This window comes from Mytilus galloprovincialis, chromosome 12 (assembly GCF_965363235.1).
Source record: "Mytilus galloprovincialis chromosome 12, xbMytGall1.hap1.1, whole genome shotgun sequence".
Lineage (NCBI taxonomy): Eukaryota > Metazoa > Mollusca > Bivalvia > Mytilida > Mytilidae > Mytilus > Mytilus galloprovincialis.
Genome location: NC_134849.1, coordinates 49,774,965 through 49,801,044, shown reverse-complemented (window position 1 = coordinate 49,801,044; position 26,080 = coordinate 49,774,965). Strand labels below are relative to the sequence as shown.

The following is a 26,080-nucleotide window of genomic DNA, read 5'->3' as shown; positions in this document are numbered from 1 at the left end:
AAAAAAACAGTGTTGATATTTCAGAGCGTTGAGCTATACTGGTATAGAAAATTGGTCATCGGCATTTTTTGTGAAAGCAAATCCCTAAAGCATTTTGAACACAATCACTTAATGTGGTGTTCTTTTCATTTAAAAGCTATGTTCGTCATTAAAACTATGAATGGAGTGGCATCAACGATAACGATGAGATATTCACTTTATATTTGTGCATCAAAAGCTCATTTCAAGATTTACCTCATCAGGAACGCTAAAACCTAGAAAACCATGATCCTAAGCATTGCTTGTACACATCCTGTCAACAACAATTCTGTATAAAAAAACTTTATCGAATGGAGAGCGAGAACACAGACAATTGATGCAGGGTGGAGTGTTCCCAAAACATGTTTAGCCTCATAACATTATTTAAGAATCTGTCCAAAGTCAGAATCACGTAATTCAGTGGGTGTCGTTATTCCGCTGTCTTCAAAATGTTTTTTTGGTTTATTGTTCTGTATTTATGAGACATATAGATTTTTTTAGAGAAAAAAACAGTGTTGATATTGCAGAGTGTTGAGCTATACTGGTATAGAAAAACAGGCTGTTAGTTTTCACGTTTTAAATTCTTCAAATGCTTTTATTTCAAGGTCTTTTATGACTTACCATATGGCATGAGTTTTGTGAATTGTTGAAGGCTTAGAGTGTTTTATAGTTGCTAACATCTATTTCGGTTTAGTATCTAGTAGACAGGTGTGTCCTTGTCAATCATGTCATGTCCCCTTATTTCTAAAATGAAAACACTAAACAGTAATTCAATTATATTTATTGTGAATATAAAAAAGAAAATTTGGTATGATTGCCAATGAGACAACTCTCCACAAGTGACCAATTGAAGTATCTTTGTATTAGAGAAATACATATTTGAGACTGTATTAGTGATTTGTATCTGTATATGAGTTTAGAGAGTAAAATAAAATTAATACCAAGAAAGAGTGAAATTACCTTCAAATCAGAAAAATTTCCTAAATTGTCGCACAGTTTAATAAATGTTACAACTAAAGCAGAGGAAAAACAATTATGTTTTGATAAATCATTTTCGACAAATCAAAAAGATAATGAAAATAAAACATGCGAAGAGTGAAAAAAATCTTTTATCTTCGAAAATTTGAATTGTAACAAAACTGTCTAATTAGGCAAACTAAAAAACAAAATTAAGACAAAAAGAAATACGAAGAAAACACCCAATGATATGATCATGGTATCTGATATAAGAACAAATTGTATTTCTTTATGAGATTAGTGTAGATCGAGAATAATATCTTAAAACACATATTCTGAAGCAGTTTGTTGGGTAGCTATGAATAACTATGAGAATTCATATATTTTACATTGAAATATAATGTAAATGCTCATTAGACAATAAGACAAATTGGTTCCAAATGTAAAGCATTGGGCTACATGTATCGGCATTTCTCTTTAGAATATTGTTGAATTCTGAAAATTTTAAAGATAGAGAACGCTTCAATAAGTGGAAATAGTTAAAAGGCTATGGAATTCGATTTCAGGCAATGCTTGCACTAAAAGTAGAATATTGCCAGTATATGTATTTACAGATGCAGATCATGTGTATGTCTCACTTCATTAAACGTTGTACTGTTGTTAAAAAGAGGTAATTTCATATTCACATAATTCTAAATAAATATCAGATTTAATACAACCTAACAATGTTTGATAATTTAATGTTTTTAAATAATGGAACGAAATTTCATTCTTCATTTATGACGACATTGTGTTAAACACTGAGAGGAGACTAAAAACACATCAAAGATGCGAAGCTTAAATGTCACTGCAAACACACGTTACGTCCACATCAATGGCGCAACAAATTACAAAAAGTTTAACTAAAAACTATGTAGGATTTTAAAGTGCATTGCACACCAAATAATTAAGAAAGTTTAAGTCAAATACGGCTAAGGTTAATCATGATTCATGAAGGTGAGAAATTGTAGGAAGCTTTCTTTAAACAAGTGCAAAACTTGTCATATGACACCAACTAGCTATCAAATATTCAAGTTTTGTTCATGCACTGCTTTGCCATCGAGAGATGGAGATTGTTTGATTTTGTTGATTGCATATATAACAAATTGACAAATGTAAACACATTCAGAAAATGAATTATATTTACTAAGTATTCAAACGCTTGCGATTTGTTTTCCTTATTCTGTAATCAATGAAAATTACGTTTTCTTTGGGGGCTTTACTTAGTTAGTTCGCATAATGTTAGGTAAATTACATGTCCGTCGATTTATTAATACGTCAGCATTGTTAAGTTTTGTCTAATATTTCATTTAAAATTATCAAATTATCAAGACAACAAGCATTTAAAAAAAACGGTTTTCATTTTTACCTAAAAAGCGATCTCATAGACTACCATTTTTTATTTTCAAACAATGTTTAACTTTAAAAAAAAAGTTACATAACAAAGGTGCAAGAACAAATCAACGGTATAATTTGTTTATACGCATTTGTTACGTGAGAGGTTTTACTAACTACAGGAATTACTTTTTCTATATACATAAGAAAATGATTGTACTAATTCAGGAATATGACAGTTGTTTTCCATTCGTTTTATGTATTTGGGCTTTTGATTTGCCATTTGACCTTCCGTTTTTGACTTTCCTTTGAGTTTTGTATTTTTGTTATTTTACTTTGTATTCGCAAGAAAAGTGTCTATGGATTTGTACTTCGCATAGTTGTATGAATTTACAAACATTTTATTGCATTCAACTTTAATTTAATTGACGAATTGGAAGGCGTATAAACTAAAGGGAACTTTCCAAAAATGCGGGTGAAAGTTGATATTTTAAGAAACGTATTGAAAAATTAACTTTTGTGTTTTTACACGAAACTGGTTAGTTTTAAACAGAACCACCTCGGTAAGTTCGTATGATGCATAAATAAATTGACTCTGTGTCAAAGCTTTATGAAACAAATCAGCGAAAGATCTTTTCTGTATCGTGTACTTTGCATAATTGTGATCAATTAAAGTATTGTATTATCCACATTTCCTTTTGATATCTTTAACAGGTTCTTAACTGATGTCTGGTCTGCTAGGACATTTCACAGGATGATTTAATTCACATTTACCTGTTGATATCAACAATATTTTTTTGTAGTTCTGGGTTGTCTACTGGGAAAATTGGCAGTATTGTTTTGTTTACATTCACCTGTTGATATCTACCATATTTTCTTGTAGTTCAGGGTTGTCTGCTTGTAACATTGCATATTGGCGGTTCTGTTTTAGTCACATTCACCTGTTGGTGTTTACCATATGTTCTTGTAATTAAGAGATAACTGTATTGTATTTGAAGCTTTAAGGACGTCCATCGGTAGTTTTACTGTCGCAAATTTAGTTTACCTGGCGACGCGGAGCGGAGACAGGTAAATGGGTATTTGCGACAGTAAAACTACCGATGGACGTCCGCAACAGTTATCTCTATTCTAATGCAAAACAAGTTCATAATTAAATTTCAATCATTATCTCAGTGTAAAATCTTCATTAAAGAAAATTCCGCGAGAAGATGTTATCTTCTTTGGTGCCTACACTAGGTGACGTCATAGGTATGCTTCCGGCGTCAAACATAAACAATGGGCGTTTTCTGGCTTCTGTGCCGCTTCAGAATGTAATAAAATTTGACAAAAAGAAGATTTTTAGGCGCAACAAGTGAGTTTTTTGTTTATTATTGTAGAAATAACATGTCAATACATTACAAAATTCAAAATGTCGGCTTCCTTAGTTACAGACAAGGAGATAGAGGATTTTACGCTTACTATCATCCAATCAGAACAATTGTTACAAAATAATTGCATTAGAATTGTCGGTTGTCTGCTTGTAACATTGCATATTGTCGGAACTGTTTTAGACCCAATCACCTGTTGGTATCTACCACATGTTCTTGTAATTGTCGGTTGTCTGCATGTAACATTGCATATTGGCGGTATTGTTTTAGACCCAATCACCTGTTGGTATCTACCACATGTTCTTGTAATTGTCGGTTGTCTGCATGTAACATTGCATATTGGCGGTATTGTTTTAGACCCAATCACCTGTTGGTATCTACCACATGTTCTTGTAATTGTCGGTTGTCTGCATGTATCATTGCATTTTGGCGGTATTGTTTTAGACCCAATCACCTGTTGGTATCTACCACATGTTCTTGTAATTGTCGGTTGTCTGCATATAACATTGCATATTGGTGGTATTGTTTTAGACCCAATCACCTGTTGGTATCTACCACATGTTCTTGTAATTGTCGGTTGTCTGCATATAACATTGCATATTGGTGGTATTGTTTTAGACCCAATCACCTGTTGGTATCTACCACATGTTCTTGTAATTGTCGGTTGTCTGCATATAACATTGCATATTGGTGGTATTGTTTTAGACCCAATCACCTGTTGGTATCTACCACATGTTCTTGTAATTGTCGGTTGTCTGCATATAACATTGCATATTGACGGTATTGTTTATGACCCATTCACCTGTTGGTATCTACCACATGTTCTTGTAATTGTCGGTTGTCTGCTTGTAACATTGCATTTTGGCGGTACTGTTTTAGTCACATTCACCTGTTGGTATCTACCGTATGTTCTTGTAATTGTCGGTTGTCTGCATGTATCATTGCATATTGGTTGTATTGTTTTAGTCACATTTAACTGTTGGTATCTACCACATGTTCTTGTAATTGTCGGTTGTCTGCATGTATCATTGCATATTGGTGGTATTGTTTTAGTCACATTTAACTGTTGGTATCTACCACATGTTCTTGTAATTGTTGGTTGTCTGCATGTAACATTGCATATTGGTGGTATTGTTTTAGTCACATTTAACTGTTGGTATCTACCACATGTTCTTGTAATTGTCGGTTGTCTGCATGTAACATTGCATATTGGTTGTATTGTTTTAGACCCAATCACCTGTTGGTATCTACCACATGTTCTTGTAATTGTCGGTTGTCTGCATATAACATTGCATATTGACGGTATTGTTTATGACCCATTCACCTGTTGGTATCTACCGTATGTTCTTGTAATTGTCGGTTGTCTGCATGTAACATTGCATTTTGGCGGTATTGTTTTAGTCACATTCACCTGTTGGTATCTACCGTATGTTCTTGTTATTCTCGGTTGTCTGCTTGTAACATTGCATTTTGGCGGTATTGTTTTAGTCACATTTAACTGTTGGTATCTACCACATGTTCTTGTAATTGTCGGTTGTCTGCATGTAACATTGCATTTTGGCGGTATTGTTTTAGTCACATTCACCTGTTGGTATCTACCACATGTTCTTGTAATTGTCGGTTGTCTGCATGTAACATTGCATATTGACGGTATTGTTTTAGACCCAATCACCTGTTGGTATCTACCGTATGTTCTTGTAATTGTCGGTTGTCTGCATGTAGCATTGCATATTGGCGGTATTGTTTTCAACACATTTAACTGTTGGTATCTACCATTTGTTCTCACCATGCAGGTGTGTCTGCTGTGATCCATCACAGTAATAGGTTGTTCATACTCACCTGTCTACAAAATGGGGAGTAAAGTAAAGGATGTATGATCGATAAAAAGTTACTATATAACTTGCAGAAGCATATACAAACCCATAATGGGGCCAATGGAATTTAAATGTTTTAAATCGATCATGTTGTTAATATTTCATCCAGGAGTAAGCTTAACTCGCCATATTTGTTTTTGTTCAGTTTTGGTGCATAAATTAGACTATTAGTTTTCGCGTTTGAATTATTTTACATGTGTCATTTCGGGTCCTTTTATAGCTGACAATGCGGTATGGGTTTTGCTCATTGTTGAAGGCCGTACGGTGACCCATAGTGTTAATTTATGTGTCATTTGGTCTCATTTGGAGAGTTGTCTCATTTGCAATCATACCACATCTTCTTTTCCATATAGTAATAGATACTGACATTTTTAACATTTTTCAATTCAAGTGAGGGATACCTGGTTCACCAAAAACCGAATATATAAGACCCATTTTAAGTCATTTTAATTATATTTACCGAAAATTATAAGCCATGACAGATATAAAAAAGTTTTTAAAGGCATAACTATCAATCCATGTAGGTGGTGATATTTTTGCAATGAATTACTTTTTATTTGTTGTCCTTTTAATAATAACTAATGGATATTCCGTAGGGCTGTTTCTATAAATCTTATTTCACTCATTCTGACTAACAGACTTCAGCAACATTATTTGCTCATAATTCAATGATACGCACAAAATTAGGTATTACATGTACTACAATCCTATGAAACATTCCAGAACAAAAATATGCTGATATCGCAATAAAGAAAAAACAAAATAATCATATATTAATATTATATATTATGAATTTTATTCTAATCCATTTTAGAATATCATGCGTTCATTATATCATTATCAACACAGCTGTATAATTAAAAACCCACAAACAAAATATTTTATAATATGGCTGATCGAAAAAGAACTATATAGACATGGATCGCACATTCTAATCTATTATCATGTACTTTTGTACTCTGTTTTACTTATTTACAGTTCATACATTAAAGTTGGTTAGAAACTTAGCTGTACACTTTGACAAAAAAAAACCAAACAAGATCATCAATTGTTTTTAAAAAGAATAAAGAATTCGAAGCTAATTTTATTTTGTTCTGATGTAAGTACTTAAAGACAATGATCTGATTAACACGATAAATAATAACCAGGCAAATAGTTATCAAAGGTACCAGAATTATAATTCATTACGCCAGACGCGCTTCGTCTACATAAGATTCATCAGTGACGCTCATATCAAAATAGTTAAACATATCACAAAGTACAGATAACAATTGTTTCTTTTTTCTTCTTGTGTCTTAAACAATCGTATTAACTTGAATAATTTCCATCTCATACGAATGAAGAAATAGATAAGGCCATTAACTTGATAGAACATATTTTAAACAACATCTGAATCTACATACGTTAAAAGCAATGCCACATATGTAAATGCTTTTTATTTCAAGGAATAAAGGTGCTAGACTAATAAAAGTATTGAATTGATTTTTACTCTCTCTCATTTCAACTTTAAGATGATTTAAGAGAAATACAAAGAGTTTTTATCATCTCCCTCTTTTCTTCCTATCAAAAAGAAGTCAATTCTTTTCTAAAGTATATCTTCAGTGTTCAATTGTCCTAATACGGAATTTATCGGGTCAATAAAATTCATATCGGGTTTGGCTTCGCCTCACCAGATATGAATTTTATTGACCCGATAAATTCTCGTATTAGGACAATTCCACACTGTGTAACTAATAATATTCGATTCTGAAGCTTTTTCGATCATTTCTAATTAACCACAGAAATATTTGTTTCGAGAATTTTCTTGATACGTTCTAGCTTTAAAAACACGCTTAATCGTGACAAAATATGACAATCTAAATAAAACGTTTGCACTTCAGTAATTCTGTTGTCATTCTTAAGACCTAGGTAAAAAAAAAAGTCCATAAATTAAACTAAAGGTAGATAAAATTCCAAATTGTTTGCCTTGTGATTTCCAATGCTTATTTGCCTTTTAGCAGTATTTCTTTTCAAGTACAGAACATTTTTGAAAATAAATTTGTTGGATACTATTGATCTCACAAAAATATGACAACCAAACAATACAATTAACTCACAAATGACATATATATATGGCAATATACTATCTGTCACAATAAGGAGAGCATGATTTGAAGAAAACTATAATTTTTCGATCACCTTAGTAAATTTGATAAAATAATCAAAGATCTGATGCTTTTTATACATCATTTTTATAAATCTATAACAAATACTAGTTTAAACTGTAGACAAATGAAATCTAAAGACAAATGAAATGAATTACTACAAAAGTGCTTACCTCATAAGCCCGTATATAACGAACATATCATTGTTAACTAGACACAAATAAATAATTCAAGTAAGACCATCAATCAAACAGACTTCCAGTTCAGCTTTTCAAACAATTAGAGCATATGATTAATAAAGCTTGTTGTATGATTAAAGAGGAGACATCTATTTCAAGACCACAGAACAATGACATAAACATTTATAAGTCACAACATAAAGCAAAAACCAGAATGTATTGCCAAACAGAGGCAAATATATCAATGGGACATTCAAACTCATAAGTCAAAAATAAACTGACAACGTCATGGCAAATAATAAGAAAAAGCCCCAAAACAACAACCCAACAGTACACAAAACACATCATAGGAAACTTAAGACTAAGCAATACAAATATAACCAAAACCTGGGACAAACAACCTACGCTCAAACAATTAACAAAAACAAATATGGCAGTAAGCAACTAACACCAGCCATTAAACCAGATAGTCATGGCTTCCGAAAGGCATATATATAATGAGGCGGGATTATAAATGTGTGGGAGCGTTCAACCTTTGGACAAAGATATATAATCACAACATATGAACAACATAAAAAATTGAAATTGAAAGGGTTTAACTCAATATATCGACAAGAAGCACACCAAAATAAAAAAACAACCCGAAAAGTACAAAAACGCTATAAAGTCAATAAGTAATATATTTTCCTGGATCAAAATAACAATCGGAGAAAACCCTATGAAGTTGGCTTTAAGAGGGTTTTTCCTCGTTGAATTTTATCAATAGCTTCTTATTAGAATCTTGAATATATTAATATAGAACAGGACAATGATTGTTCTCTTTATTATGTGTATTTTAAAGTCAGCTTCCTCTGCAAATGTCAGCAGTATACTATGCGATATAATAAGATCATTCTCGATTATCAAAAGCAAAACATATTATCAAGGTCTCAATACGTGATAATACGTTTTGTATTAAAAGAAAGTTACTGAGTTTGGCGTTAAACTATGACTCAAAACAAAACTGGAACAGGTCTAAGAGTTCACATTTGTCGTCGATAGGAATAACTATAAACTGTGGAAGCTTTCTTGAAGAAAATTCAAAGTTTATGTTAAGGAGAAATTAAAAAGATTTATTTGTCTCATTATAGTTCCAGTGTCTGTATCTAGAATACCTATCTTCTTCTTTTATTACAGAAAAAGGACTTTTTATGACTTGATGCAAATTATCTTGCAATCACACATTTCAATAGACCGTGTTATTATATCAGAATAATTTGGTTTGAAGAGATTTTGTTGGCGTGTAGTAAAGGGTTTGAAAAAAGTCAAAACTGTCAACCACATTAACTTAAGCTTAAGTGTACTTCACATCGGTTGACAATATTTCTTCGGAGTAACAATCTGCTCTTTCACCTCTCAATTATGTGCTATTTATCTTTGATATAAGATCTAAACGTGTTAAATTATTTTAATTTTGAATTGTTTGGCACGTTTTATACGTATATAATGAGACCTACAATTCGTTGTCTTTTATCAAAATCATTCAGTATATATATATAAATATTTTGTTTAGATGTAATATACCTTTGTCTGTGGAATCTTCAATTTCGATAAGATGAAAAAAAATCACACATTTGATGAACTATGTCTAAATCAAAATTTAAGGTAATATTATTATACCGATATGTTCAGCTCTCGTATATCGATTCGGAAGAAATGAAGCAATGGAAATTCAAACTCAGACAAAATGTAACAATCGGTAAAACACACAATTTATAATAATACATAATCGGTAAAATCTCACAAAAGTACTACTGGTATATTAGATCGCAAAAATGATTTGAGACACTTAGCATCGTTAATCAATTCTTGATAATGACCGTAAAACCTTATATCATTTAGTGTCGTTTTTAGTGTTCTACCTGATTACTCAGTTAGAGCATACAACGTACAGGAAGAACACACCTAAATGCAGTCCGTATAGCGTAATTGATCCATGTTTTTCAATTATATCTAAATTGAGTAAAAATGGATCAAATTATTTTGTTCTGTCTAATATATATCCTTATAAGATATTTGAATGTTTGTGAATTTATATTAATTTGCAAATACTGGATCTACGTTTTCAAGAAACATGCCATCACATCTTTGGAGATTAAGTTTGGGGTACTTATTGATGAATGCAAGAAGATCTATTGATTTAAATTTGATTAAATTTGAAGGATATCTGAAATAAGATCTTTAACCTTTATTTCCAAGTTAAGCTATTGTTAATTTGCTATTCGGTGACTCTATTTCGTCCTGTTTGGTTTGGAATTCATAAAACTAACTTATAAGTTTTGCATGTTTTGTTTTCCTCGATTTTCTTTTCAAAACGAAAGTCAGTGTTTTGAACATCAGTAAAAGAGAAATGAAAGATACAAGAGGGACAGTCAAACTCATAGATTGAAAATAAACTGACAACGCCATGGCTAAAAATTACAAGACAAACACACAAATAATAGTACAGATGACATAACATAGAAAACTTAGGACTTAGCCAAACTAACCCCACTAAAAACTGGGGATGATCTCTGATGCAACGGAAGGGTGAGCTGATCCTGCTCATAATGTGGCACCCGTCGTGTTGCTTATGTTATTAACTATCGATGATGTCTCTTATAGATCTATTATTATTCAAATATTCTTTTCGCTGACTAAAGCATTTATGAATAATTGCACCTCTTGCTGTTTTACTTTATATCTAATAAGGATAAATGGTAATATACAATTTTTAACCAGAAAAATCACTGGATTAATGTTCTATCGCATTGATTGCAAAGTAAAGAAAACAACAAACAAATTTTCAAACTATTGAAGATGTGACGCCCATAGTGACTCACTTAAAATGCTCAACTGTAACATGTCTCTCTTGAAATAAATTGACATCGATTACTTATATTTTTCTGTTCATTCTGGCCGAATGTCATTAAATTTGTTTCAAAAAAACATTAACAATATACATGTATTTATCTCGAATACATGGAAAATAAGAAAATAAACATTTTCTAGCTTTTCACGTATTATTCGCGTGCTCCTTACGCGTTTCTCAAGGTCAATATTGGTACACGTCGACGCTTCACCCAGTTTGTTTACTTTGCTTTGAATTCGACAAAAATAAATCAAAAACGTACAACTCATTTCAGTATATATGCATGCACTGGTAAAATAGTTTCTGATCATTGTAATTACCAGCGACTCGTTTCAAATGACTTAAAGAAATACATAATATGCAACGTTTACAATGAACTTTTCCTATTATTGAGTAGATGAAATTTGATAATTCTTTTCATCAGTGTGGGCAGTTTTATCTAGCATCATCCAGTGCGCATATCTGGTTAACTTTCTACAAAAGGGGTTAGTGGTAAAAGTTCTCTCAGCAGAAGACAAAAATTGGTCGATAAGCTAGATAATGGCCATAAAAGAAAAAACAAAACAAAACAAAACATAAGAAAATTGTCTGAGTACGATAGAATTACTTACTAATACTAAAGACCATATTTTCTATGTGTTTGTACTTTAACCAATCGATTTATAGCAAAGAAACGTTCATATGTGTTTGGTGATATCCGTCCATAACCTTATTGAAATGTTTCCAATACGAAGAAACCTATAAACAAAAGACTTTCAACGGAGTTTTCAGTCATGCGTCACTACGCATTATGTCAACTGAGGAAGTTGAAGTTGAATGAGTTTAAAGGACAATGATAAATGAAATCGGTATTTGAATAATCAGTGGATTTTCCTTTCTTGTTTTGTTTAACTTTTTAATAATTCTATTTAAATCCAAAATAAGGGTGTTCGTCAATCTTTTATGACTTTTAAAACTATACAATTAGTGTAATTAACACTAAAGACTTAGGTTTACTATTTTTTTCCAGCTGTTTTGATTCTTTCATAGCTACTGTAAAGAGATCAGAAGCCTTACATGAATAGTATATATCTTAATACCAAATGTTGAATTTCTTCTATCAGCATGACAGACACATTTGATTACACAGTTTGTAGGTGTGTTACTAATAAGCATCGTCTTTTTAGATTTGCTTTAGTCCATTTTGATTTGAACTCCACAGATAAGTCTTATGTAGACAAAATAAAAATAAAAGCCTGGTATATTTGTTGAGTTTTTGTCACCACTTGGCTCCATATCTCGATATTCTTGTAGCCGTTTCGATTCCGAGGGTATCACTAGCACAGGGGTGACCATGAACTATCATTAATATGTTAATTTTCTGTTAAACTATTTAACTGAGTTTTCCCCAGATATATATATGTATAAAGAATAAGAAGGTGAGATATGATTGCTAATGATACATTTGTACAACTATCCACGAAAGTTTATATTGAGTGGATGTCAGTAATAATAGGCAACGCCATTCAACAATTACAAAACCCTAAACTGTATTGTAGGCTATAAAAACCCAAACATGAAAAATATGAAGCATTCAATTAAGAAAACTAACGACCTAATCAATAACAAAACAAAACACCATAAACATAATTTGACATGAAACAATAACAACCACTGAACTACATGCTTTTGGCTTGACATTTCCATGTATGTTGGCGTTTGTTTTTGTTGTACTTCAGTGTCGCTGTTGTTCCTTTGTTTCATCTTGTAGTTTGTGTGTTTCTCTCGGTTTTTGTTTGTATGCCAGATTTATTTTCTCTCAATCGATTTATGACTTTTGAACAGCAGTACATCTAATCACTGTTGCCTTCATTTGGTACAGGCACATACAGAATGTAGCGGGTTTATAAAAATCAGTTAAAAAAAGGTTAAACTGCTTAGAGAAAGATACCAGAGGAACAGTCAACTCGTCAATCGAAAAAAAACTGACAAGGCCATGGCTTAAATTTAAAAAGACAAACTGACAAATAATTATACACAAGAAACAAACAACATATTCACATTCATGAAAAGGGACGGGGATTGTAGTTACGACGTAAGAAACATATCCAATATCATCTGTGAAACGGTTATTTCATAACGGTCGACCAACTCGTGATGGCGTCCGTTAAATTTAAGAAGGGATGGTTTCAACTTCACCATTTGAAACTCTTGGTTTAATAGCTTCCTTGTGAGTAGCAATCCTCTTTCAAGGAAATCATGATAGGAAATACAAGCCCGGGAATATCGTATCAATTTGGAGATATATACTCCATATGCAGGCGCTGTTGGAATGTTGCTACATAGAAATGGAAAGTTCACAATTGAGAAGCTGAAATAATCTTTTTTGAGAGGTTTAGCTAGTTATAAAATCAGATTTAAATCACCATTTTCTACATATGGAAATGCGTTTGCCAAGTTAGGAATATTCTTGTAGTTTTTCATTCGTTGAATGTGTTTGAGCTTTTTAGTTTGCCATTTTTTAGGGACTTTCCGGTTTGATTTTTTCCTTGGATTGCGTTATTTTTGTTAATTAACTTATTACTTAAAGCTATTGATAGTAAAGAAAATCAATGATACCATTAAAATTTCCTCTTCTAAAATTAGCTTACTTTTTACGAGATTTAATAATAATAAAAAAAAATCCAACAATAATTTTAATGCTTTATTATTTACATTTATACAATTGATTTTATCAAAATGCAGCAAGCAAATAGCCGAAGGTTAAGATGGCAAAAATAAGACGATAAAATACATCAGGTTACTACACCTGAGATTGCATTGAAAACAAAATCCATCCGTCCAAGTTGTTTATTTTCGCTAAGAGCAGTAAAGTGTGATTGAAAATTTGTTTCATTATTTCACCAATGTTATCAACAATGGTGTGGATTAGAAAAAAATGTTAACCATTATTCAACTACTTAACAAAATCCTGCTCAGTACCATATAATAGGTTATTATTTTTAATAATTGCTTGTTATATAACAGCATGTAGGAATATAATTAAAGTGAAATTGTTATCTTTGTCGGAATGTTGTTAATTCAGCTATAAATGTGCTCCATTTTGAAGTTGAAGTATAGTTGTATGTCCATGTCTGTAATCTGTGTTCTTTACATCATCGTCAATACGGTTGATATTAGAGATATGCCGATTATATCTATAAAAGTGAAAATTGAAATCATTATCTTATTAACGATTCTGATAACCAAAAATAATATTCGTTGATTTTGTAGCAAAATTCTTAACTTTATACCTTTGCTTTATGTGGGACACATATAACATTTTCGGATCGTTCGATTTATATAATCCGGAAACATAACTTTGAAATTTGATGTAGTTCTTGCATTATTGTTTCTCTCTAAAATGGGCCATCATCACAGGCAATTATAAAATGTTACCAAAATATAGAAATTTAAGGTAACGACGTTATATCAAATTCGTGTTCAAAGCAATTGAATTTGAAAGCGACCACTTAAATACAGAGACATAAATAATCTTCTCTTAATGCACAAGATAATAATCACATTTTGCATGTCCAAATTTTTTTTATCATTGAATGTTTTCTGTTTTCTGTTTCATAAGAAGTTCTAACGTCTATCTTATTTTAAGATTTTGAAAATATTCAAAATCACATGTCCAAGACAATAGCAACCTTCCAAAGATATGCGTTCAACGTGGATATCAATTTAATATACGTATACGACATCATCGATCTGTTAATGTATGCTTGTAATGTTTAGAATATCATATAAAATGCACGAAACTTATAGTAAAAGGTGCATGTATCTAATTTGTAATCTTAAAACTTTTTAAAATGGCCGAACGATTAAATTAGTGCATGTCATATAATCAAAACAGGTATATTTAAACATGTCATCTTCTTGGTGCAAACAACATATATAATACTTTACCTACTATATACAAACTATAACTGATGTCTATTGTCTATTGTCATCCAGCTTTCTGCAAATAAATTTAAACGCATGTTTTGTTTGTTTGTTTTGTTTTCCATAAAAACAAACCAGTAGTTGAGATAAAATACATGCTGTTTCACCAAAACATGTTCTAATTTGGTTAATTCAATTGTCCCGCTCCGACTTTGAGATAAAGAACATTATAAACTGTTGTTCCTCTGTTTTCTGATTATTTTCTATTCGGTGATCTCAACAGTTAAAAGTCACTAATAATGCTTACGTTTTTCGTACGTTATAAAAAATAAATAGTGACCACAAACTATGTCTTGTACCAAAATTGCACCATTTCGTCTGATTATACCTAACTAAATTGTGGTAAATGCATCAAATGTGCTCAACTGGATGTTGCTGTGTCGTACTTAAATTGAACATTCAATTGTGAATGGAAATGGGGAGTGTGTCAATAAGAAAACAGCCCGACCATGCATGGAAGAAAAAAACAGCAGAAGGTCATCAACAGGTCTTCAATGCAGCGAGAAACTCCGACAAACTATATACGAAACTGAAGGACAGACATATTTTCAACCAAATTCTTTTAATCTCAATTGGTGAAACTTCGAGACGAGAAGAATTGTTACTTAAACAAACTAATGACAAGGGTAGTATAATTATTATTCAAAAATAAATGCATCGTTTACGAGGCTATATGTCTTAACATTTCATAAAACAACTTACAGATACGTGTCACTGCTGGTGAATTTAAATCAATTGCGACAGAATTTACGTTATGAAAATTCGTCATTTCACAAGATATAGATATAAATTCTAAGGTGTGATCTGCCAGTCCATCGGACAAAATTGACTTACGGTAATTGAACTGTTATGTCTTCCTTGTTGCTTTTGTATGTGTTTTACTTCCCAAACTAGTCTATCCACCATACCTCGTGATAGCTATACCAGTTTAGTATCGTACACATCGTAATGATACGTTTATATACGATGGAGATATTTTTGATCAATTTGAATGCAGTTGAAAATGAAAAGAGCAGTTCATAACTATTAACCTTCACATTTGTATGCAAATTTTAAACAGGATGATAGATGTTTAGCTAGCAATCAACCAGGTTTAAGAAAATGCATGTAACAATTCAGGAATATGACAGTTGTTATCCATTGGTTTGATATGTTTGAGCTTTTGATTTTATCATTTGCTTCGAGACTTTCCGTTTAGAATTTTCTTCAGAGTTCGGTAATTTTGTTATTTTACTTGTAAGTTATAAATCCATAAAACATCTGATATGTTATCAAAAGGCAACTTAAACAACTGACGAGTCTTAACACTTTCTTGCAAGTTTTTATTTTAGCCTACCAAAATTGCAAAATTACCAAGTTTGCAATGAAAACTATAGTCGAAAATTGGCAGACAACATAATGCCTAAAAGAAAGACGATTTAAAATTTCATCAAATGCTTTTAGCAGTAAGTCCTCTTCTTAAACAAACTAGTAAAAATACTTATTATAATGTTTAGGTAATGTTCGTGTGTGAATATTTACAATCACAATCACTGACGTATGACACAGTTAAATACAAATTATAATTTCCCCTATAACTGTTCACTGTAAAAACTGACTAACAATCAAATTAGTCAGACAATATAAAAAGCGAAAACAAAACAAATAGAAAATTTATCTTAACGTTTTATCCTTGATTGATTCGTTTTGAGACTTCGTCAAATAAAAAAACAAATACTAAATATAAGCAATGCAGCAATCCTCAAACTTAAAAAAAGATGGTCGTTTTTTTTTATTTTAATTTTATATTTAGCGAGACTAATTATCATCTACAGTATATTAAAAATAAAAGTGCAATTACTGACAATGTCAATCCTGCAGAATCACTTCAGTGTAATAAGAGAAATAATTAAATCAGTAGAAATCAATCTGATAAAAATAGTAATTTTCTTGTTAGCTAGCTTTGAAGTTTGTGAGCTTAGCAAATGTTTGCCAATATCATCAGTAAGAAGCAGGTTTATTCAACTATTTTCTACATAAGGAAATGCTTTTATCAAGTCAGGAATATGACAGTTGTGTGCCTTTCGTTTTAATTTTTTTTTCAATTCTGTTTCCAATTTTGCGCGGAATTTTGTCTTTTTGCTATCATTTTTTAATTACATTTTAGGTATTACCACTCATCTGATAAGATTGATTTTGGTTTAGCAGTCTCCTTCTCTGGGTGGTGATGTCGTTAAGAGCATGTTAAAGCTTAATCGAAAATAGTCCATATCATTAATATTTTGTCTGATTGTACAATACTATATGATAAGTAATAAAAAGCTGTAAACTTTACCAATCCTTTATCGCCTCTAAATCCTTTATCACCCCGATCACCTGTAATAAGTTGTAGAAAATTAGTTAAAAGAAGTGATATTCAACTTCTTGTTTAAGGTACAGGTAAAGGTTGTTACCTTTTAAAAAGTATTAACCCGCTGCATTTGTTTGCACCTGTCCTAAGTTAGGAACCTGATGTTCGATGGTTGTCGTTTGTTGATGTGGTTCATAAGTGTTTCTCGTTTTGGATTATATATAGATTCCTGTTTGAATGGTTTTACACTAGTCTTTTTTTTTGTTGCCCTTGATAGTTTTTGGTGTGAGCCAAAGCTCCGTGTTGAAGACCGTAATTTGACTTATAATGGTTTACTATCAAATATGGTGACTTGAACGGAGAATTGTCTCATTGCCAAATCTTATCTATGTGAATCATTAAATAGTTATCAAAGGTACCAGGATTATAAAACTCTATTTTAACAAGTAAATACTTAAAGCACCATTGTCCCTTAAAGCTAATAAATGATGATTTAGTATGTAATATTTACCCATCAGTCCTTGACCACCTTCTATTCCAACAGAACCATTGGGGCCTCTATCTGCTTTGACTGCTTTAAATCCTTTCTTCCCGAAATCTCCCTTGTATCCTTTCAATCCCTTTATTCCTTTTTGTCCTTTGTAACCTTTATCGCCCATGTATCCTTTATTTCCCTTGTAACCTTTCTGTCCATTAGAACCTTTATATCCTTTATATCCTTTCATGCCTTTGAAACCTTTATATCCTTTGGTCCCTTTATCACCCTTTTCACCTTTCCCCCCATTAAATCCTTTGTATCCTTTTTGTCCTTTATATCCCTTACTGCCTTTCACTCCTTTATTACCCTTATATCCTTTTTGACCTTTGTAACCTTTATATCCCTTTTGGCCTCTGAAACCTTTTAATCCCTTAATTCCTTTGTACCCTTTATTTCCTTTTTGTCCTTTAAAACCTTTGCTACCTGTTAGTCCTTTATATCCTTTGATACCTTTTTGTCCTTTATATCCTTTTAGTCCTTTGTTTCCTTTATATCCTTTGATTCCTTTGTTACCTCTATGTCCCTTCTGTCCTTTGAAACCTTTTGATCCTTTCTGTCCTTTGTTTCCTTTATATCCTTTTTGTCCCTTATATCCCTTATAACCTTTTGTGCCTTTGGTACCTTTATATCCTTTCTGACCCTTGAAACCTTTGTAACCTTTTTCTCCTTTGTAACCTTTAATTCCCTTTTGTCCTTTGTATCCTTTGTGTCCCTTCATTCCTTTGTTTCCTCTATATCCCTTTTCTCCTTTGTTCCCTTTGTAACCCTTTTCTCCCTTGAAACCTTTGTATCCTTTTGTTCCCTTACTACCCATGGTTCCTTTTTGACCTTTGTATCCTTTAACGCCTTTGTTGCCTTTGTTGCCTTTGTATCCTTTCTGACCTTTGATTTCTTTGATTCCTTTCTGACCTTTGTAACCCTTGTAACCCTTATCTCCCTTGCTTCCTTTATATCCCTTTTGTCCTTTGTTACCATTATAACCTTTCAGTCCTTTGAATCCTTTAGTACCTTTTTGTCCTTTGGATCCTTTGTATCCCTGTTGTCCTTTGTTGCCTTTATATCCCTTAGTACCTTTGCCGCCTTTATATCCTTTCTGTCCCTTTAGTCCTTTAGATCCTTTTTGTCCTTTTATTCCTTTATATCCTTTTATTCCCTTGTTTCCCTTATACCCTTTTTGTCCTTTGTAACCTTTATATCCTTTAATTCCTTTATATCCTTTGATCCCCTTTTGTCCTTTGTAACCTTTCTCTCCCTTTATTCCCTTATAACCTTTATATCCTTTTTGTCCTTTTTCACCTTTATAACCTTTAAGTCCTTTGGTTCCTTTATACCCTTTAATTCCTTTTCTTCCTTTGTATCCTTTCATTCCCTTGTATCCCTTGTTACCTTTTTGTCCGTTGTGTCCTTTTTTACCTTTCTGTCCTTTGTAACCTTTGTAACCCTTTTGTCCTTTGTAACCTTTAAGTCCCTTCATTCCTTTGTATCCTTTATTTCCCTTTTGACCCTTGTAACCTTTATTCCCTTTTTGTCCTTTATAACCTTTATAACCTTTCACGCCTTTATTCCCTTTATTGCCTTTCTGTCCTTTATAACCCTTGTATCCTTTCTGTCCTTTTAGCCCCTTATACCCCTTTTCTCCTTTTTGACCTAGGTATCCTTTGTTTCCTTTAAAGCCTTTATCCCCCTTTTGTCCAAGGAAACCCTTATAACCTTTATGGCCCTTCAAACCTTTATAACCTTTATTTCCTTTTACGCCCTTGTATCCCTTCTGTCCATTATACCCCTTAGTTCCTTTTTGTCCATTGTATCCTTTTAATCCTTTGATACCTTTATTTCCTTTGTATCCCTTATGACCTTTGGTACCCTTATAACCTTTGCCCCCTTTGATACCTTTGTATCCCCTTTGTCCTTTGAATCCTTTGTATCCCTTCACTCCTTTGCTTCCAAAGTATCCTTTTTGTCCTTTTGTACCTTTTTTTCCTGCATAGCCTTTCTTTCCTTTCTTTCCTTTGCTTCCCTTAAATCCCTTTTGTCCTTTATATCCTTTGAATCCTTTTTTTCCTTTAAAACCTTTTAATCCTTTATTTCCTTTATGACCTTTGCTTCCTTTTCCCCCTTTATATCCTTTATATCCTTTGATGCCTTTATCTCCTTTGGTACCTTTTCCACCTTTATACCCTTTCTGCCCTTTGTAACCTTTATGACCTTCGTTGCCCTTGTATCCCTCTGCTCCTTTTCGTCCTTTAAATCCTTTGTTGCCTTTCAATCCTTTAAACCCTTTATGACCTTTTAGACCTTTGTAACCTTTGACTCCTTTTTTACCTTTAAAACCTTTGTATCCTTTGTGTCCCTTGATTCCTTTGTTTCCTTTCATTCCTTTGTGTCCTTTTGAACCCTTATGTCCTTTGAACCCTTTGAATCCTTTTTTCCCTTTATAGCCTTTATATCCTTTTTGTCCTTTGTATCCTTTCTGACCTTTCTCTCCCTTTTTGCCTTTAAATCCTTTTTCGCCTTTTTCACCTTGATATCCTTTTTGCCCTTTGTACCCTTTGTGTCCTGTCAATCCTTTGAATCCCTTTTCTCCTTTACGTCCCTTGTAACCTTGATTTCCTTTCTGTCCTTTGTAACCTTTCTTTCCTTTGTGTCCTTTCTGTCCAGTGTTTTGCATTCCCTTATAACCTTTCAATCCTTTGTTTCCTATAAAACCCTTTTGTCCCATTTTGCCTTTAGTACCAGGTGGACCCACCTCAGTTCCTTGCATTCCTTTAATACCTTTGTCACCTTTATCGCCAACTGTACCCTGCAAACCGTCTGGTCCTTTTATTCCTTAAAAGAAAGGTAAATTATAATTGCACTTAACGAATTGTGTCCAAAGAGGTTTTCTGGATTACAGATTTTGGAGGGATTATCCATCCAAACATCAAAAGATTTATGAATATTTGAGGTGCAACATGACCCAATCTCAAACGAACGGACAAATTCAGTTACTGTTATCCGAGGAAGTTAGATTCGTCGATTATTTCTTATTCATGAAACAAAAAAGAAATTTGTCTATATCTGAGAACAGTTTATCTATCGTTCAACTCAAAACTTATTTATAAAAGCAGTATTTACATGCTACTGCTCTTGAACGTAGCAAACCATATGACTGTAGTAGCTACAAGTCATATATATTTAAAAAAAAAAACCATTACATATGTACCATTAGTAATTACACAGATGGTTCAGATTGCCGGCAATGTTAGCTTTATACAAATTAGACTGCTCCTTTTATGCCTTAAGTTATTATCAAAAGATTTTCCATACAGATAGAATTATGTTTAAGTGATATATGAACTTTGCAAATGCAAATGAGCCAAAAGGTAATATAAAACCTGCGTTTATATTTTCAATCGAGTAGACGAAATAATTACGGTTTTCAGGCATGGGTAGGCCTGCTACGGATGATTCCGACAGCAAAGGTATGCGTATTATGGTAGCGCTCCACAGTTAAAAAAAAATGAGCCACGAAATGTTTTATCATCTCCTATTCCTGGATTTCTAATACATTAACCTAGCTGTTTGTGTTGTATATGTGCATGTGTATGTAATCAGTATTTTCCATAGATTTGATTTTGAAAGTTAAAAGGGTGAAAAATAATTCCTTTTATGTGTATCTATGGCAACATTCTGCATTTATTTACCATAAAATATTGCAAAAAGGGGGTGAACATGTCACATATCCCCCCCAAAATTTGGACCAAACTATAATTTCAATGCCTTTGAGTGATGCCTTTTTAGAAACTGTTGACATTAATCTTCCTTATGATCAAATAAAAAATGGTTGTCTTTCGCCTCATTTTTTCGTAAAATCTAATCACAAAGTTCGTGCGACAAAAAGTTGGAAAAAAACATTACAATAATATGGTATGGACAGGCCAATACTGACTGTCATACCGAAAACAGCTTATATTACATACATTAAATAATCTTGATGTTCATATAAACCCAATACGAAAGCTATTTTAATACTCGGCTATCCAAAAATGAATTTTATTGCACACTAGCTCTCATATTTGAAAAATCCACAGGGGCCAAAATGCGAAACTACAGACCTAACTGTGGAGTGTAACCTATACACCATTGTGTAGATAAATCAACTTAGATTTACGGCAAAACAAGTTTGAGTGGTGTTGACAACAACAAAAATCGAAATATAACGGAATTTCGCGACCTGTTGACATTTTTCCAAAATGCGACTAAAGTACCTTGTGCTTAATATAAAGCAAATGTTTTTCTGCGACAATTGCCTATGGTAGAAGCTGCAAATTCATAGTTTCATGCGTTTTTTTAGACCATAAGGTCATATATCTCATGATCAGTCACACTCTATGGGTGACAATATCCCAACGAGAAGTTAGAGGTTCGAAATCTATACTAAAAATGCTTACATTACAATATATGTATGTTAAATGGTCACAAGGTGGATTTTATGTATTATACAAAGAGTGAAATTTAAATTAACAGTACTGTATTGGAATTTAGTAAAATATAACATCATAACAAACCAAATGTGTATATTTTTGTGTATTGTTGTAGAGCTTAATCAAACTAAAAACATTAATGATAAATAAAACAATTATAAAAATACAGTTTTAACACCTTTTGCTCTTGTAAACTAATAAGAGATTTTAAAATTCAAGGATTTGACGAAATCAATATTTTACAATCATTTCACAGATTAATAAAGGATTTAGGTTTTATAAAAAATCTGTTTAATTTGAGCTAGTTTGGTAGGAATTATACTTAATTCTTTCGGTTATGGTCAGTTGTGTACAAGGAATATATCATATGTCTATATTATAAAAATGCAAGTAATAGAATTAGGATGTTTACATACCTTCAGCGCCTAGAACTAGGATACAAAATACAAGAAATGCGAGTAATAGAACCAGGATGTTTACATACCTTCAGCGCCGAGAGCCTGCACGATGTTTACATACCTTCAGCGCCGAGAACCATTATGTTTACATACCTTCAGCGCCGAGAACCAGGATGTTTACATACCTTCAGCTCCGAGAACCAGGATGTTTACATACCTTCAGCGCCGAGAACCAGGATGTTTACATACCTTCAGCGCCGAGAACCAGGATGTTTACATACCTTCAGCGCCAAGAACCAGGATGTTTACATACCTTTAGCGCCAACTATTCCTGTGTTTCCCTTATCTCCTATTGATCCTTTCACTTTATCACCTAGCAACCCTTTCATGCCTGGCATACCTTGTGGTCCCGGTGATCCTTATAATAGGGAAACATGTACAAAACATATAGGTATAAACTCGAGATTTGGACTAGACCAAATCAGTATAAATGTACATTATAACACAAACTTTTCTGCCTTCGAAGTCTATCGTTTCTTGTTAAATTAGTGTCAATAGACTTTTAACAATTAAGAAATGAGATTTCAAACAAGTACAAATAATGGAACTTGTAATTTAGAAAAAAATATTAGAAAGAAGATTCCTATATAAATCAAGTTGCATGAGATAACGCTTTTATTAAGATTATTTAAATCTATTGTACACTATTTCTACACAATTTCTATTGTGACATTATGATTTCCTAACATGAGTCCTGTAAGATATATGCATAAAGGAGAACATAAATTCGAATGTGGAAATGCTTTCTGCTATGTTGCCCTTTCATAGGATTTAAAACAAAATTTTAGAGAGTTTTAGCGAGATTTCAATTCTGATTTATGTTATTGAAAACAGATGTCCCTTAAAGCTTAATTAAATGTATTATTGTGTTGCAGTATGAAACGCTTACCTGGAATTTCTAGAACTGGTGTTACTGAAACAAAGAAAATGTCAAACTGTACGTTCTCAGTTAGTGTTAAGTGCTATTATATTTTTTATAAGTAAAGATAACAGTGTTTGTATATGGGTACTGTATAGCGGGTTTTTTTTCGCGAGGTGCACATTTTCGCTTATTTTCGCGGATAGAACAAAATCGCCAAAAAAAATTCCACCAATTCAAAACGGCACATGCAAAGGTATTGATAAAAGTTTTCAATCCGCTAAAATAATTGCAGTAAAAATATTTGTATACGTTATTCAATGAAAATCATCGAGAAATTGTACACCCGCGAAAATAACCCTCTATACGGTATATTCAAGTTATGTTGAAAAATAGTAGGCCAATGTCAGAAAAACAATCAACATTGTGTATGGGGCTTTGAAATTGGGAAGTGCGAGATTAACCAAACCTTCAACAGTTTTGTGCCGAATTCAAAACGTTGATATTTTCTGACAATCTTTTCTAGCTTAGAATTTGAAAACGTATACATAAAAAAAAAAATATTTTTCAGGTTTCTAAGCAAACCCCGTATTTTCAAGAAAAGTGTCGTGACATAGAATGGACAATTGGTCACCTAGGGAAGGAAATCCTAGTGTTGACCTCATGTGAATCCGTATTCATGTGATATTCAATGTATCCCTTTTGATTAAAATGGGCAAAGTATGTACGAGGCGTGTTCAGCTATTAAAGGGAAATAATGTAAACATAGAAGGGTGAACCATTTCGTTGACTGATTGGAACCACAAAACAAATATTATATATGTACAAACGATGATTACATGAAATCAAACAGACCTTAAAAAATTCAATTGTATTTGGTTGCTAACATTAATTTATATAAATGTTTATACATCCGCCTGCAGTCTAAATCTTCTGAGTCATCTCGATTGTTTATTAAAAGTCGTCTAGACTAAAATACACATGAACTGCTGCTATATATTATCGAGTCCCTGCATTGTTATTGTTTATTTCCGACTTATTGTAATTTGGATATACATTTTAGTATGTAATAAATCATATACGAGAATTTGAGTCAAATCGGGGAACATGAATCTGACAGCTAGTGTCCCTTTAAGTACTGATAGAACAAGACATATTCAAACTAACATAAATTTTAAAAGTTTACACTTTGATCTGTGACATAATAAATTTTACACTCTAATTAAGATGTGAGATAATGAAGCTGACACTCTGATTTGAATGAGGTATGGTAAAGTTAACACTCCGATTTGAATGAGATAAGGTAAAATTGACACTCCGATTTGAATGAGACATAGGAAAGTTAACACAACGATTTGCATGAGATAAGGTAAAGTTAACACTCCGATTTGAATGAGATAAGGTAAAGTTTACACTTCGATTTGAATGAGATATGGTCAGATTAACATTTCGATTTAAATGAGATATAGGAAAGTTAACACAACGATTTGAAGGACATAAATTGAAGTTAACACTCCGATTTGAATGAGATATGGTAAATTTAACATTTCGATTTGAACGAGATATGAGAATGTTAACATTTCGATTTGAATGAGATATGATAAAATTAACACTCCGATTTGAATGAAATATGTTTAAGTTAACACTCCGATTTGAATGAGATATGGTAAAGTGAACACTCCGATTGGAACGAGATAAGGTAAAATTAACATTTCGATTTGAATGAGATATGGTAAAGTTAACACTCCGATTTGAATTAGATATGGTAAAGTTAACACTCCGATTTGATTGAAATATGTTTAAGTTAACACTCCGATTTGAATGAGCTATGGTAAAGTTGACACTCTGATTTGAATGAGATATAGTAAAGTTGACACTGCGATTTGAATGAAATATGTTTAAGTTAACACTCTGATTTGAATGAGATCTGGTAAAGTTAACACTTCGATTTGAATGAGATATGGTAAAGTTAACACTCCGATTTGAAGGAAATATGTTTAAGTTAACACTCCGATTTGAATGAGATAAGGTAAAGTTAACACTCCGATTTGAATGATATATGGTAAAATTAACATTTCGATTTGAATGAGATATGGGAAAGTTGACACTCCGATTTAATTTGAATGAGATATGGTAAAATTAGTAAACACTTCGATTTGAATAATATGGTAAAGTTAACAATCTCATTACAATATAAAATCTGAAACGAAAACAAACTCAGTGCACAATTATTTTACAAACAAAACATGGTTGAAGATGAAGAAAACAGACATAAATTCGAATCTGATGTAGGTGATACATTTGATTTTTTTCCCTATTAATTATCAAATACATCTTTATATTAGATTTACAATTTTTGGAACAAGATTTTAATAAAATGAACACCAAATTTACTTACAGCAATCATGGTGCACAAATAGACTATCACTTAATCCAGTCCCACACATAGATGGATCAAACTGGGTAAAGTTTGATATATCACATGTTGTCTGTTTTTCACAATAGCTAATATCGACCATTTTTCCACAACTAGCTTCACTAGTCACAAAAAAAGCACCTGGATTTGAACAGTCAACATCTCCATAGAATGCTGTTATTATATGCATGTACTGTCCGGGATTACAAGTCAATGCAACTGGAGGATCACAATGTCTTTGCCATCGG

At 32.3% G+C, this 26,080-nt stretch overlaps 1 protein-coding gene across 1 annotated transcript; it reads right to left on the bottom strand.

Moving 5' to 3' along the window:
* Window positions 1-398: 398 nt before the first annotated feature.
* Window positions 399-25,935, bottom strand: LOC143053694 (uncharacterized). The gene is made up of 6 exons (XM_076226482.1): window positions 25,815-25,935; window positions 23,447-23,470; window positions 22,811-22,915; window positions 17,610-20,462; window positions 17,084-17,124; window positions 399-488 (listed from the first exon to the last, which is right to left on the bottom strand). The coding sequence occupies exons 1-6, from the start codon at window positions 25,933-25,935 to the stop codon at window positions 399-401; spliced, it is 3,234 nt and encodes a 1,077-aa protein (XP_076082597.1).
* Between the last annotated feature and the right edge of the window lie 145 nt (window positions 25,936-26,080).

Excerpts from the sequence above, each read along its gene's own strand:
- LOC143053694 (XM_076226482.1), bottom strand. The coding sequence starts at position 25,935 with ATGGTCGATATTAGCTATTGTGAAAAACAGACAACATGTGATATATCA. Across the intron at positions 20,463-22,810 it reads AGGAATAGTTGGCGCTAAAG|GAATAAAAGGACCAGACGGT; the intron begins GTATGTAAACAT and ends CTTTCTTTTAAG. Across the intron at positions 489-17,083 it reads TTAGAGGCGATAAAGGATTG|AACAATAAACCAAAAAAACA; the intron begins GTAAAGTTTACA and ends TCATAAATACAG.